The sequence below is a fragment of the Corythoichthys intestinalis genome, chromosome 10 (genome assembly GCF_030265065.1).
Source record: "Corythoichthys intestinalis isolate RoL2023-P3 chromosome 10, ASM3026506v1, whole genome shotgun sequence".
Lineage (NCBI taxonomy): Eukaryota > Metazoa > Chordata > Actinopteri > Syngnathiformes > Syngnathidae > Corythoichthys > Corythoichthys intestinalis.
In genome coordinates, this window is record NC_080404.1 from 35,667,947 (window position 1) to 35,683,906 (window position 15,960).

At 39.0% G+C, this 15,960-nt stretch overlaps 1 protein-coding gene across 1 annotated transcript in view; it reads left to right on the plus strand.

Annotated features, from left to right (window-relative positions):
• The window catches only part of cdh11 (cadherin 11, type 2, OB-cadherin (osteoblast)), a 124,811-nt gene that overhangs the window by 85,030 nt on the left and 23,821 nt on the right, over nt 1-15,960 (plus strand). The window contains exons 4-7 of the mRNA XM_057847974.1: nt 1,073-1,212; nt 2,695-2,989; nt 7,150-7,269; nt 12,944-13,111. Of these exons, the coding sequence (XP_057703957.1) occupies nt 1,073-1,212; nt 2,695-2,989; nt 7,150-7,269; nt 12,944-13,111 (723 nt within the window). The remainder of the gene's footprint in view (nt 1-1,072; nt 1,213-2,694; nt 2,990-7,149; nt 7,270-12,943; nt 13,112-15,960) is intronic.

Here is a 15,960-nt window from a genome sequence, read left to right on the forward strand (position 1 = left end):
CACCTCTTTCATTCTCTCGTCAGTCACAAGGTGCGTTCAGCAACAGCTTGCAAAACACGACAGCTGCATTAGAACACGATTTGTTAATTACGGTATTATATTATCAATATTATTATTCCGATTTGCATTTATAACTTGTTTTGCTATGAGTAATTGCTATTTGTAATTTTACCAGCAGTATTTATAAAGGATTTAACGCAAGTTTTTGGGCTGTGGAACAAAGTAATCGAATTATAATGTATTGGTATGGGAAAATCCAGCTGGACATACGGCCATTTTGACTTTTAACCCAGGTCCTTGAACGAGTTATATCTCTATGTAGAGCTACCCCTGTACATTCATATCAATTTATTCCTGAAACCTCGTCCAACACTCAAGTAAAAATGTTTTTATGTTTGAACAACATTTGGTTTTCATTTTAACATTTTCTCTTTTTAGTACAAACCTGCTTTAGTCCAAACCTGCTTAAATGCAGGATTCTAAATACTCCATGCCTCCATTTTTGCAGTCAAAGTCAAAATGAGCCCAAATTTCACTTATAAAAGGACTAATCCGAGCAAACAATACAGGACGACATACACAAATCTTTATTCGGATTAGTCTAATGTTGTTGTTACTTCAGCAGACTGCAAGGCAATGCTATTGGGCGCGGCCAACTACTGGACGGGAGTAGAAGTGCAGCCACTGAAATGTTTATTTCAACCAGAAACACGTGTAAGGATCGATACAGACGGATTTTGAATCAATACAACAATGGAGTGACGTAATAACACGTATCTCAGAATCTATGTTTTTTTTTTTTTTTTAACACCCTAGATACCCAATATTTGTCATGAAAACACAATAATATTACCAAAAGGCTTCATCTGGCTGTGAAAAGCACCACCCACACACACACTGTAATTCACTGTGATGTCCGATTGGGATTTCCATTGACGTGTTTTACCGTAGCCCACACACACCTTGGCACTAATCCCGATAAGGAAAAAAAAAAAAAGAACGTGAGAAAGAAAACATTGTGCTGTTTGATTTCATAGCGCATGAAATGATTAAAGTGTGTTTTTGCGTGCAGGTCACACGTCGCTGCACAGACACAGGCCCCGGGTGGGCAAGGAGGGTCAGGTGCTGCACAGGTCCAAACGAGGTTGGGTGTGGAATCAGTTCTTTGTTATTGAGGAATACACCGGACCCGATCCTGTTCTTGTGGGAAGGGTGAGTTGAGCCTCTGAGAACCCGAGTGTGCAAACTCCATTATTTTACAAGAGTGATTTGAGGTTACCGTATATGGCTGCAGTAAAATCAGTGGTATTTTTATCTTGGGGATCTACTGTGTATGCCAATGATTACTACTTCTGGGTACTTGTGTTTTTTTTTCTTCTCTCCAATTTCCAGCATTTTGTAAGATAGTGATTTTGGGCTTGAATCATACTGCTTCCACTTTTATCCCAGAATGATGTCCTGCAATCAGTTTCTGTTTCATAGATTGGATCCCGTCATTATTGTGGCGGTTGCTTGAAACAAAGTGGGAGGACTAGGGTTCACTTCGTATTACACAGTATTCAACAGTGAAAAGCGCTATATAACACCATTTACCATTTACCATTACTGTTGTCTAGTAAACATTCATGATTTATGTCTTGGTGATTAAGATTGATTTTCACAACATTTTCCTATTTCAGTTTTATTTGTATAGCCCTAAATCTATTCGATATTATTTGATATTTAATTTGGGCCATATTGATTTTTAAAAGTATAATAGTGGTTTTCCAGAGGGAAACAACAAAAACTGTGATTAATAAAATAGGTTGGGTCCAATGCTAGCCTTAGTCCGAATATCAAATAATTCATATTATTTTCAAATTCAAAATGAAACTGCTATTTTTGTTGTTTTTGTTGTTGTTATTACAACTGCATATATATTTATATGCAATTTTTGTTTTGACAGCATTTCCGTCTACTATTTTGCATTATATAATTAGAAAAATTATATTAATATCAATTGTTGTATTTTTCTTGTATTGTTATGTATTTTAAAATGTATTTTAGCTAATGCACAATACCTAGTGCACAATAATTCTAATTTACCAAAAATGTGTTGTTGATTTTTGTTTGTTTGTTTGTTTGTTTGTTTGTTTGTTTGTTTTATTGTTATTAGTACTATTGTTATCAGTCTTGTAACAAAACATTAACCACTAGGACTCTCATCAAGTGGGAGTGTAGTGGGGAAATGTGGGTGTTTGGACGCTCACACTTATGGGGTGATTGGTGGCATCGCGCCTCAACAACAACAACAACATCAGTCAAAACAGCAACCAGTGAAATGACATCAAGCGAGCGTCATATTTCACGCTCCCAAGCTTGTAAAAAAGAACAAGAGTTTAATTGTAAAGAGAACATTTGTCACTTGTTGGATGGCAGCCCTTTAAATCTCTCACTTATTAGCAACACACACACAAAACCACACTACAGTTGTCCGTCTTTGTTGCAGGGCAAACTTGGATTTTTATATAAACATTTTTCAAATGGGCAAATGGTCATTCATGCATCAACAGCAACATCATTCACATGAAGTAACTAATTTTCAGAATGAAACACTTTTGAATAACAAACAAATTCTTTCTGGATTAGCTGGATTAATGACATTTAAGCATCTGTTAGAAGCATGACAAGAGTTTGCCCTCTCTCTTAATGAAGCTTCATTCCGATGTGGACTCTGGCAACGGCAACATCAAGTACATCCTGTCGGGCGAGGGTGCGGGCACCATCTTCGTTATCGATGACAAGACAGGCAACATACACGCCACGAAGACGTTGGATCGTGAGGAGCAGGCTCAGTACACGTTGACGGCGCAGGCAGTTGCACGGGACACCAACAAGCCTCTGGAGCCGCCTTCCGAGTTCATCGTCAAGGTGCAGGACATCAACGACAACCCGCCAGAGTTCTTGCATGGGCCCTACTATGCTAGGGTGCCCGAGATGTCAAACGTCGGTGAGTGGGACAACAAACTAACTTAAAAAAATGAAATTTTGTGCTAGTACCTAGAGTACAGGGTTCCCGCAGGGAAAAGTCTGAAACTTGCTTATTTGAATAAATATCTTAAATAGATAATGAAGTTTATCTGTTAAATCTTAAATTCCTTAAAATACTGTATATATATTGTTCTGCGCTATATAAAACTGTGTCTGAAAAATGTTCTGACATTATAAGGGTGCTTTCACACTAGCACTGTTTGGTCCTTTTTAAACGGACCAGAGTTCTTTTTCCTTAGATAGTCCACTTTGTTATGTAAATGTGAACGCGCATTCAAACTCTAGTTCGGACCAAAGAAACGAACTGTGGTCCGCTCAAAAATCGTGGGTCTCGGTCCGCTTTAAGCGCACCCTGCTTTGCTTGTGAATGCAAGCGGAGCAGGGTATGCTTAAGCTACATTACGTGCAGCTGCTGTGAGGCACCATGCTCCCTCCCGTCTCAGGATGGAGGTATTTCCTCTTCTAAATTTGTCCAGTCAATTAGTGCGCCTTTCATCCATGTGATGCTACTCGGTAAATTCGGTTGGCGCAATGTGAATACTGAACCTTTTCAACAAGTCATTTACAAGTGTTGTTGCGATTTAGCTCTCCAACCGGACTTTAGCCCTCTAGGACTGATGTGAAAATGCCCTACGTTTCTAATTTTTTTGCGAGGTTAGCCATGAAATGTAGCCCGAAACTGGCATTCAATTGTGTTCTAAATGGTCCAAGTCTCAAATTTCTTTTGATGAAACCTGCAGAAAGCCTGTATATTGTGACTCTCATCAATTTTACTTTATTTTCAAAGTTCAAACTGAAGACGTTAGAGATTGAAAAGTTGATGTTAATTTGTGGTTATTGTCAACTTTGAGTCTTTGACAGAGCAATTATTCATTGCCAACCTATCCCGATTAAAATGGATTGGCCGTCTATCGACGTCAATGGCACCGAAACATCTTTTTTACTTGTCAATGGCAGCCAATGAGTTCAATCAGTTTCCTGAGCAATTTTCTCACATTTCATATCTCAGCCAATGTAATTGAGAAATATGATATGATAATATTGACATTTCAGCTAAAAGCAAACACTTTCTTTGTCCACCTCGTCCAAAAGTCACCATCCAAAAGTGAGCAATTGAGAGGCATGCGCTAACGAAGTCCCTGCCGGAGCTCATCATGGTCATTCTTCAGCAATGATCGATTGTCACAGAAACCTGAGCACAGGAAGCGTGGCTACATGACCGCACCATTAGCCCATACATTAAAAGGAATCAAGCTCCCAACAAGCTCTTGCGGCTCTTCTGACTAAGAGCTTCCGATATTGATAGACTCTTTCGCTTGTGGTATCAGGGACTCTTAACGTCCCTGAAACTGCGGACGGCACTTCCAAGGAAAGACACTCAGAGAGGACATTTGAGCGATTCCATTTCAAGATCGTCTGACCATGTGAAACATGAACACTCAGGTCAGGCATGAGTAGGTATTTAAGGGAGGTTTTAGGCCAAGGTTAGTTTTTAAAAGGTAGAGTTTGAGCCTGGCGTAGGGTGTCAGACTAAGAGACCAGAATCACAAGGAAGGGTTAAGGTTTCACACTACAGTGAGGCGTTCAGAGTGAAAATTTCAAAATAGGGTAAGCGTATTTTAATTGGGTTTTCAAACCTAGGTTACGTCATAAAATTAGGATTTCAAATTACAGTGGTACCTCTAAATACGTCGCATCAACATATGATCCTTTTGATATGACTCATCATTTGTCTCAACATATGACAACATGCTTGAAATACAACGATTTATGACAGTGTCGCAATTTCATTGTTTTCCCGAGCTACGGATTTTCTTGTGAGAGAAATCAAAATGGGTCCCAAGAAAGTTAGTGCAGGTGGTGAGAAAAAAGGTGACGGTTACCATTGAAATTAAGAAGGAAATGATCAAAAAATATGAGCGTGATGTGCGTGAGTGAACTGGCTCGACAATACGGCCAGTCTCCTCCGACCTCCGTTCGCCAGTTACGATGATCTTTTTTTTTTTTTTTATTTCCAAATTTCGTTATTATAACCCTTTATTATCAAACGCATCACATTAGATACACCTAAAATTTCATGATTTTGAGATTAATTCAGAATTTTGACATTTCTTTTTGAAAAAAAAAAATTATGGATGCAAGTCAACACATGCATCTGCAGGTTCCATGAGAAAAAAAAACAGGATTTAGCAAAGGCTATAGATATCAAAACGCTTATTACACATATTCATTTTGACTTTTTTTACAAATATGAAAAAAAAGGTTTCATTGGGACCTTATTTTTCAAATTTTGGGATTCTCTGATAATTGCTTCATGTTGCAGGTATTTAAGGGATAATTGTAACTAGAGGTGTGCGAAATTTCCGATTCTTAGATTATTCGTGATTCGGCCATGGAAGATTCGAGAACGATTCACAAACATCCAAATTCCGATTATTGAAATATGTCAAGCAAAGCGGAAGTAAAACACACTCAGCGCGCCGCGCGGTCTTCAGGACGCAATGAGGAACGGAGCGAGAGTAGCTAACCATCATGCTTGTCATTACCCGGCCCCTCAGCTAATGCCAATGCTCAGCTCACGGCTCTAGCTCAACTCATGCCGCGAGATAAAAAAACCAACAACATACCTGACTGCTCCCGACAGCTGCTACAAAGTACGTCCACATAATGTTACGGTAGATATCATATTTAGATAGGACTAGATGCACAATAGACTCGGTGGCGTTAGCAGCATATGTACAAAAAGCTAGATGCGGGCGTTAGTAAACGGCCGCCATCTTAAAGCAGTAGACTTCCCTGCAAGGCTGTTGTAGCGAACTTTCCAAGCGAACCTAATTAACTTTTTATCTAAAATACTTCTAAATCGGTAAAATATTGACTTGAATCTATCTTTAAAATAGTTTTAAAACGTTCACATGTCGAAAGTAGACAAAAGGGAAATTATGGAATAACGGGAGCAATTTTAACAACTTTAACGGTTGATTCACAACAATAAATTAATTGAATGTAGTTTAAAGCTGATGATACAGAATGGGGATTTGAGTATATTATTTATTGTTTTTAACTGTAAATTTGATACTGAAATAGTCGTTTATTTAAGCCTGCAAGGCTTTTTTTTTTTTTTTTTTTTTTTTTTACAGTTTTTGTAACAAATGTACAAAACATTAAAAGCAGCTAATAGCGGGGGCGTGTCATCAATAATCGATTTATAATCGAATTGTAGCCTCTGAATCGTAATCATAATCGAATCGTTAGGTGCCCAAAGATTCCCACCTCTAATTGTAACATCGGCAAAGAAGTCGTCAGCTTCGTCAGGTTTTTAATCATTATATTTTGGAGCTTGTGCAACACAACACGTCTACTGTCCGCCGTAGCCGACGTCAACAACAACATGAAAAAATGTAAAAACTTCCCATTCTGCCACACCTCACTCTCTCTCGTCAGTCACACGACGGCCACATTAGAACCCCATTTGTTACATCATTATTATGATTAGTAGTCATAATTGATTTGTTTTGCTATGTGTAATTGCTATTTGTAATTGTACCAGCAGTATTTATTAAGGATTTGGCGTAGGTTTTTGGTCTGTGGAACAAATTAATCGAATTATAATGTATTCATAAGGGGAAAATCGCGCTCGGCATACGACCATTTCGACCTGCAAACCAGGTCCTGGAACAAATTAAAGACGGATGTAGAGGTACCACTGTATTGTTTCAGACAAGTTCCAAATTTTGGACAGAATCAAACGCATTGGAGAAGTCATTAAATGGGAAGGGTTAGAGTTTTAAATAATGGTCCCAAAGTAGACTTTTCAGAGAGGGTTGGAGTTTCATGGAGTTGCCGTTCAAACTCATATTACTGTTTCACAATACGGTTTCAAAGGTATGAATTTAAATCAGGATTGGGGTTAAATACTGGACAATCAGTGATTAGATACAATGGTAACGTTCATGATTAGGTTTTATAATACGCTTAGGTTTTTCAATTAAAGTTTCAAGACAAGTTTGAATGTAGAATTTTAGTCTGTTCTGGCTTTCAATTAGGTTATGTTGATAGACGAGCTCTACTGCTCGAGCAGAGATGTTGGAGGTGACTATATGCATGTGTGTGTCTCAGGTACGTCAGTGATGCAGGTGACGGCCACCGATGCCGATGACCCTACATATGGAAACAGCGCCCGGCTGGTGTACAGCATCCTGCAAGGACAGCCATACTTCTCAGTGGAGCCTCAGACAGGTCAGAACCAAGGAATAGGTGTACAAAGAAATACAAGATGTGCCTATACTTTACATTGAGGAACAGCTCACACATGCATACAATGACCACAACATTTTGATACCGGGTCCCTTTTGGGGCACATTTAAACGAATTCCCTTGTAGCTAATTCTGACCAAGATGGCCGGCTTTCTGTTCAGAGGCTTTTTGATGCCCCTGTGAATCCAATTTCATTTTGATCGGCATAACTGGTGGCCAAAATACCTGCTTCAAACCAAATTGGCAGTATCCTTTGTTCAAATTTTCCACTTTAGATGACATCAGCAAAAAATATTTTATTTGTTGTTGTCGCCCATCTTGTTAGGATCCTCAATTCCAATTGAAATTCATTTGGGGAAATTCCATAGAGGAAGACTGTCAGTGTTTCAGCTGATTCAAACCAAAATGTTTACCTTTTTGTTGAGTTTTTGGCATGGGTTCTTGTAACTTTTTTGTTCGTACTGTTATGTAAGACACATCCACACAATTTGGTCTTAACGGTTTTAAATTATTAAAATGGTCTCTTAGCTCTGACGACATGATCCGCATTAGGTCATTTGGATGAATACGTTACGATTTCATGTCTACTGTTTTATATAATAGTCAAACTTTGTCGACCCTTATCGAGCATCAAATTCATCGTTAACTATTTTGATTTGTGGTTAACATCTAGAGCCATTTTTTTTTTTCAATGAAATTGCCGTCATCCTGTTATTTAAGCCTCTTTACAGTAAATATTCTTTAGTCATCCATGAAAGCAAACTTATTATGATTCAAATTAATCAAAAACATTTTTTTCAAACATTTGCTTTTGGAAAACAATGATAAATTTCCCTTATTGATTCTCTGATCAATATTTTTACCTTTCCTACTAGCTAGCTACTGAATTGTAATCACAACTAAACATCATTCCTTTTGTTGCTTGATTGTGTTCACCCATATACATGAATACCCACATTCAACCAACTGTTATTGGTCCATAAACAATTTAATTCCACTATACTGTATATATGTGTGTGTGTATACACACACATATATATATATATATATATATATATATATATATATATATATATATATGTGTGTGTGTGTGTATACACACACATATATATATATATATATCCGCGACCCTCGTGAGGAGAAGCGGCATGGAAAATGAATGAATGAATGAATGTTATATATATTGTGACCGCACATGAGGCAGGCCTGGCCAAGAAGGAGCTTGAGACGCCAATGTGTCCAACCAAACAGTTCTTTAATCAGAAAAAACAGCGGGTTTCCCCAAAAGAAAAAGGCCAAAATGTGGCACAAACAGTAACAAAGCAAACAATCAACTAAAATGTCTCAAAAATGGCAACTTAGGTCTGTTCTCATCAAAATACTAAAATGTCTTAAGAATGGCACCTTAGGTCAGTTCTCAAAATACTTTCTTCCAAGTCTCTCTGTCAATCTCCTTCCACCTCCCCCTTTGCTTCATCTGGACGTCTTTTATATTGTCCTCCAGGCCAGCTGCAATTAGGTGGCTTAAGCAGCCACACCTGGCTGTGTTGTGCGGCATGCTGGGAAGTGTAGTCTTTGGGCTGGCGGCCATTTTGACTTGATTCTTCAGCTCTGGAAAAGGAATGTAACGGCCCTCCACTACCTGTCCCCGCCTGATGTCACAAGAGATGTATACATATATATATATATATATATATATATATATATATATATATATATATATATATATATATATACACAGAGGGGCAAATAAGTATCAATAAGTGTAAGGAATCACATTGTTTGATTTCTAAAGAATTTATTTGCAAATCATGGTGGAAAATAAGTATTTGAAGCTGTGTTTCTACCAAAAAAATTCTATTTTGGTTTCATCTGACCATAACACATTCTCCTAGTCCTCTTCTGGATCATCCAAATGCTCTCTAGCGAACTGCAGACGGGCCTGGACGTGTACTTTCCTTAGCAGGGGGACATGTCTGGCAGTGCAGGATTTGAGTCCCTGGCGGCGCATTGTGTTACTGATAGTAGCCTTTGTTACTGTGGTCCCATTCCTCTGTAGGTCATTCACTAGGTCCCCCCGTGTGGTTGTGGGATTTTTGCTCACCGTTCTTGTTATCATTTTGATGCCACAGGGTAAGGAGGGAGTTGAAAGTCTGTGTTGTCCAACGACAGCCCCAAAACATCACTGCTCTAGAGGACATCTGCATGGAGGAATGGACCAAAATACCAGCAACAGTGTGTGAAAAGATTGTGAAGAGTTACGGAAAACCTTTGGCCTCCGTTATTGCCAACAAAGGGTACAAAACAAAGTATTGAGATGAACTTTTGGTATTGACCAAATACTTATTTTCCACCATGATTTGAAAACAATTTTTTTTTAATCAAACTATGTGATTATGAGTTTTTTTTCCACATTCTGTCTCTCATGGTTGAGGTTTACCCATGTTGACAATTACAAGCCTCTTTAATATTATCAAGTGGGAGAACTTGCAGAATTAGTGGTTGACTAAATAGTTATTTGCCCCACTGTATATATATACTGTATACAGTGGGGAGAACAAATATTTGATACACAGTCAATGGGAAAACCCATTGGCAGTGTATCAAATACTTGTTCTCCCTACTGTATATCTATCTATATATATATACTGTATATATATTAGTGTTTATAGTGTTTACTTAAATGATTGTTGCCAGCCTTCCCAGTTCAAATAGTTCTATCACTGTTAATGCCAGGTAATGAGTTTGGTCCTAAATTGTAAGTACATTACCGAGCAGATTTACACAAAAAAATGAGTAAAGATTACAGTTATGTAAAATGTCAGTGAAGCAGCAACTCTAAAGTGCTCACAAAAGACCAACACATGCAGTTTGGTGGTTACAGAGTCCTGGCCTGACATTTGGACAGAGCGAGGTGATAACAGGGAGATGTGTGGGGTCACACAGAGTGGAGATGACATTGCTTCACACAGAGAGACATCTAGTTGTAGCTGTAGGGGAGGGTGGACGGGTAGGATGAGTTTTTGATGGTGGATTTGTGCAGAGTAAATCTGGCTAATCAGAGTGGTGTCGGCCATTTGACTGGCGCGCATCCAAAGCTCACATTTCTAATTGGTTTGGAGATTATCAGCTTTTCGTGCTGTCACACACACATGCATACACACACACACATGCGCACAGCCGGCCCGCAGTGACCATAAAAGCCTTAACACACATCACCAGATTATGAATGTTTGAAATGTAGAAAAATAATCTCACGCTTGTTTAAATTCATCTATATTTTAGCTTGATTGATTCTGTCGGGAAATACATGATTTCTGGCAGCCACGTCATAAAGTGCAATGAGATCAGATGGCTGTGGCCTGGTTGCCGGGGCAACTAACGAGAAGGATCAAACACGCAATCACTTCCTCACTACAGGAATATGGGAACAAACTGAGCACGAGTCTCAATTTCTGTACCGTAGATATTTTTTTTCCAGTTTTGCACAACAAGCAATGAATAAAACAGAGTATACCTGTCTTTTATACCTGGTTCAAATTGCCCATTAGAGGTCTGTTCCTGTGCAGCAAGAGCCGAGTTATTATCGCTTTATGTATGTGGAATCGTCCAAATTTGTCAGCTTGCTCTGCCCACATACCTTGTTAGAATCGAAAAAGCTTTGCAATTTAGTATCATCCATCTGTCTGTTACACCTAGTTTGAATTTGGTAGCAATGGGATGAATTGCCTTGGACAACACAAGTCGGTCAGGTCCAGCAGAAGTGTAGCTATTACTGTGTCGTTTATGTACATGGAATCACCCAAATTTGTCAACTTGTTCCACTGGTATGCCAAAGTTGAAACCCTAAAGCTTTGCTGTTTACTATCTTCCATCTGTCTAGTACACCTGGTTCAAATTTGTTCGCGATTGTAATCATTCTCTAAAATTGTCCAGGTACGACAGGAGCTGAGCTATTAATGTTTTATTTTTCATGAGGAGTCACCAAACCTTGCTGCCACCCTCCACCTACACCAAATGATGAAAACTCAATTGTTTAGTACTTTAGCCTTGTCCAGCTGTCTACTACACATGGTTTAAAATTGGTCGCAATGGAATGAATTCACTAGAAGTCAGCGTATGTACAAAGTACAATGATTTAATGGAGTTTCCTTTTTTATAGTGAATCATCAAATTTGTCATTTTTTCTCCAAACACTTTTGTCAAACACTTGGCGATTTAGCCAAGATGGCCAGATTTGGCCATCTGTCCACTACACCTGTTTCAAGTTTGGTCAAGATGGGATAATACCTTATTCAAGCCTGTTTAGGTTTGACTTGAACTGTACTTACTGAGCTATGCATCATCGCCAAACTTTGCCGTGCGCCAACCACCATCACAGTGAAAACTTAATAGCTTGGCAATTTAGTATGGTCCATCTGTTGAGTGCAACTGTTCAAAGTTTTGCCACATATGATGAAAGCTCCAAAGCTTTGCAATAATACTCAATATAAATTCGCCCAAGAATACTGTAGGCAATCTCAAAATGCTGAAACAATGGCTAATTTGAACCAAAATGCTCAATATCCCAAATGGCGTACCGCAAGCAACACGTCACTTCCGTTCGTTAATATTCATGACATTAGCTACTGTTGCTAGGTAGGGACAAGCCACCAGTTGTCCCTAATAGGAAATGAATGGAAATCGTGTACGAAGGAGATGTTTACAGAGCTAAACCTACCAATTCTTTCCGAAAATGATGTGCCTGGTGCCAAATTGACTGGCAAAGATGTGGAAGAACATAAAAATGTTCAGTTAAAGAGATGGCTTTAGTGTCGAAGGCTGAAAAAGATGAAAAAAACGAGACGACCTAAGCATAGCTTTAGCTTTTTTATCGACGCGATTGACAGTGACATTCTCCTGTTTCAACAAGTTATCCTTTACCATCAGCTCTGTCTTTCATATATATCATCTGGTTGTCCTACGTCTCTGACCGTTCTTGGGGGTAATTTAGTTAGATTAGTGTAGCGATCGCAAATGCTACTCAGTGACAGCCAACGAACACTTTTAATTTTTTCATTGATAACGAATCTTAATTCTATAATTTATTTACACTTCCCCCTTACTAAAGTTGTTTTAAACGGTAACTGGCAGTCAGATACCATTGTAATTCTTTTCAGGTCATTCATTGTCAGACAGAAGCAGTACGGCACAATGTTACGCAAAAAAAATAAGTTAAAAATATAAAAATGGCTTACCTTTGTCCTCTGAAAGACCATGCCGACCCAACAAAATGTTTACTGCATATGAAATGTGAATGAATTCACCGAGCTGGTGTTAAAGTCCACGCAAGTTGATTCGGTCTTCACATTTTTTCTTCCCGAGTTTTTGGTTTCCGGAAACGCATGAAGAAAACATCTTTCATGTGTCGTAATGTCTAGAGTCGTTTCTACAAGTTCCAAAAAAGCAATGCGTGATCGGCATGTTCGTTTTTAAAAGATTACCGGCGAAAAGTAGCACAAATTACGTTGTTTCTATGCGAGGGCGGGTCTATAATGTCCCACTTCGGCTTTACTTCCGCTTTACGATGCGACGTCACGGTCTAAAAATAGCATGCGTGTGGTACGCCATTCCGTGTAAGCATTGACATCAGAAGCTTATGCCTCCCCGCTTGCAGGTATCATTCGCACTGCGCTGCCCAACATGGACCGCGAGGCCCGGCAGGAGTACGACGTGGTGATCCAGGCTAAGGACATGGGAGGCCACATGGGCGGGCTGTCTGGAACCACTGAGGTCAAAATCACACTCACCGATGTCAACGACAACCCACCAAAGTTCCCACAGAGTAAGTGTTTGTCAATTATGGATCCTTCTTATATGACGTGTGTGTGCGTATGTTTGCAAGTGCACTGTTACGATTTGTGTCCTAGAGTGTTTCCATCTGCGTCCATGTGTAAATAGAGTATGCACATACAGTGGTACCTCGACATACGATCGCTTTGACACATGATTTTTTCGACATCCCACGTAAAATTTGACTCGCCATTTGTTTCTACATCTGACGACATGCTCGAAATACGACGACATGACAGCACCGCAGAAGGACGAACGACTGATTTTATAGTGAGAGAAAACACAGGTTTCAAAAAGGTTGGGAAAGGTGGTGAAACAAGGAAAAAGGTGGTAACGCTTACCATTGAAATGAAGACGCAAATTGTACAAAAATATGAGCGTGTAGTGTAGGGGTGTGACAAAATATCGAAATGGTAATATATCGTGATACTTTGTATCCCAAAAGGTCATCGATATGCGCCTGCCAAGAATCGAGATATCGTTTTAAAAAGGTGTCAATGTCTGAAAAAAAAAAAAAAAAAGGAACCAACAAGTTGCTATCAAAATCTTCAACCGTAATAGTGTCTCAGTTAAATCTAAGGCTGCATTGACAGTGCTCGACGCCCAATCCATTTATGCTGGGAATGTTCGTTCATTCAAAACCAGAGCATTCCCAGTCATTCTGTCCGATTTTCAGGGCATTTACAGGTCACTGGCTGTTCATTTTAGGGCATTTATTAGTCATTTCCTGTTGAGTTTGAGTCACTGCCTATTTATTTGGGTGATACCCAGATCATTTTGTTCTGCAACTCAAAATAAACAGGAAGTGACCCATAAAATACCCCAAAATCAACAGGAAGTATCTGAAAATCAACAGGTAAATGAACTTAAATGGCTCAAAATTACCTCATTGTCTGGCATTGGCTGCCACTCACGGCCATAGACGTTCAATCCGTTTGAAGCGGGAGGGATGGCAGCGAATGAACGAATGTTCATTCGCTGCCACCCTCCCAGTTCAAATGGATTGGACATCTACTAGTGATAAACACATTCCAATTCACAACAGAAGCTTTTTTTTCTGTTTATTAGTTGTTGTAGAATATCCTAGAATTATTTCTTGACCAATGGATCGATAATCATTGCATCACCATATCGTCATATCATCGTTATCATGAGCTTTGTATCGCACATCGTATCGTATTGTGAGGTACCAAGAGGTTCCCACTCCTAGTGTGGTCGGCATCCATGAACTGGCTCAACAATGCATCTCCACGGTCCTCCTCCGACCACCATTCGCCAGTCTTTATAAGTTAAGAAACGTCCGCCACATTAGATTTTTTCATTAGATTATTATTCCGATTTTTATTTATAATTTATTCGTTTTGCTACAGTATGTGTAACTGTCATTTGTAATGTACCAGCAGTATTTATTAAGGATTCAGTGTAGGTTTTTGGGCTGTGGAACGAATTAATGAAATTATAATGTATTCTTATGGGAAAATCCTGCTCGACATACGACCATTTCGACTTACAAACAAGGTCCTGGAACGAATTAACGTCGTATGTAGAGGCACCACTGTATATGCATATTTTAGGCCCAAAAAACTACATATTTCAAATAAAACGTTTTCTAATAAAATCAAAATGATTCAAATCTCCATGGGTTTTAAACATGATCATTCACTTCCAACCATAGCAGTGTATTATTAATGATCTCGCATGCAATGTTGATAATAATGGCGTTAGAATATAACAGAGTTATTTCTTTCAGTAGTGAGTAATCTATTTAATTACTTTTCTCATCTTGGCAACGCCGTTACCGTTACTAAGGCGGGAAAGGCGTGCGTTACTATGTTGGTTGGTTGACTGACACGAGATAAGAGATGGACTCACGGAGAAGAGAGAGCAGAGTAGGAGTGTGGAGGAGGCAAGGGAGTTGTGACGCCGTTGCAAACCCGATGCTTGGTAGCTCCAATAATATCTGACTGTAGCCGATAGCCTACAAACTACGCCCACATGATGCTACGGTAGATATCACATATATACAGAACTAGATGCAAATGACAGACACGGTGGCATTAGCAACATGTATGAAGAACTAGATGCGTTAGTAAACAGCCGCCATCTTAAAGCAGTAGACTTATCAGGAAGACTCTGTTGTAGAGAACCTTCCTAGTGAACCTAAGCAACTTTTTATCTAAAATGCTCCTAAATTGGCAAAATTTTGACTTAAATCTATCTTTAAATGATGAAACAGTTTTAAAACTTACACATGTCGAAAGTAGACAGAAGGGAACTAATGCCATAATGGGAGCAATTTTAACTTTAACGGTGGATTACTAACATTAAATGACTTCCACACATAGCAAAGGTTACTATCTAGTTATCTCAGTATCCGCAATACCCCTGAGTCTATTTAAAGTTTAGGGTAAAGAATTGGGCTAGGGCCAATTGTGCCAAAAGACCCTTTAAACTTCACATTGTGTGTTTTTTTTGTTTTGTTTTGTTTTTGTTGTTTTTTTTGTTTTTTTTTTTTGTTGAAAAAAAATGAAAATTAGCATTTACTTTGCCAAGTAACTAATTACTTTGCCTGGTATACCAGACTCACCGCTGTTCCAGCGATTGAGTCTGGCGACCGTCCGGCGGATCAAATTCCGAGGGCGGGGCAAGCCACAGTAAACAGACAGCGGAGTGGACCAATCAGCGACGGGCAGACGTGACGTTGTTAAAGCAACAAGTAATTAGCGTGAGCGGAGAATGGAGAAGTTTATTCAACATGGCTAGCGTGAGCCGTGTTGATGTCAATGACTTTTTTCGATGTGTTTTTGGTAATTTAAAACTAGTTTTACCGCAGATTGAAAC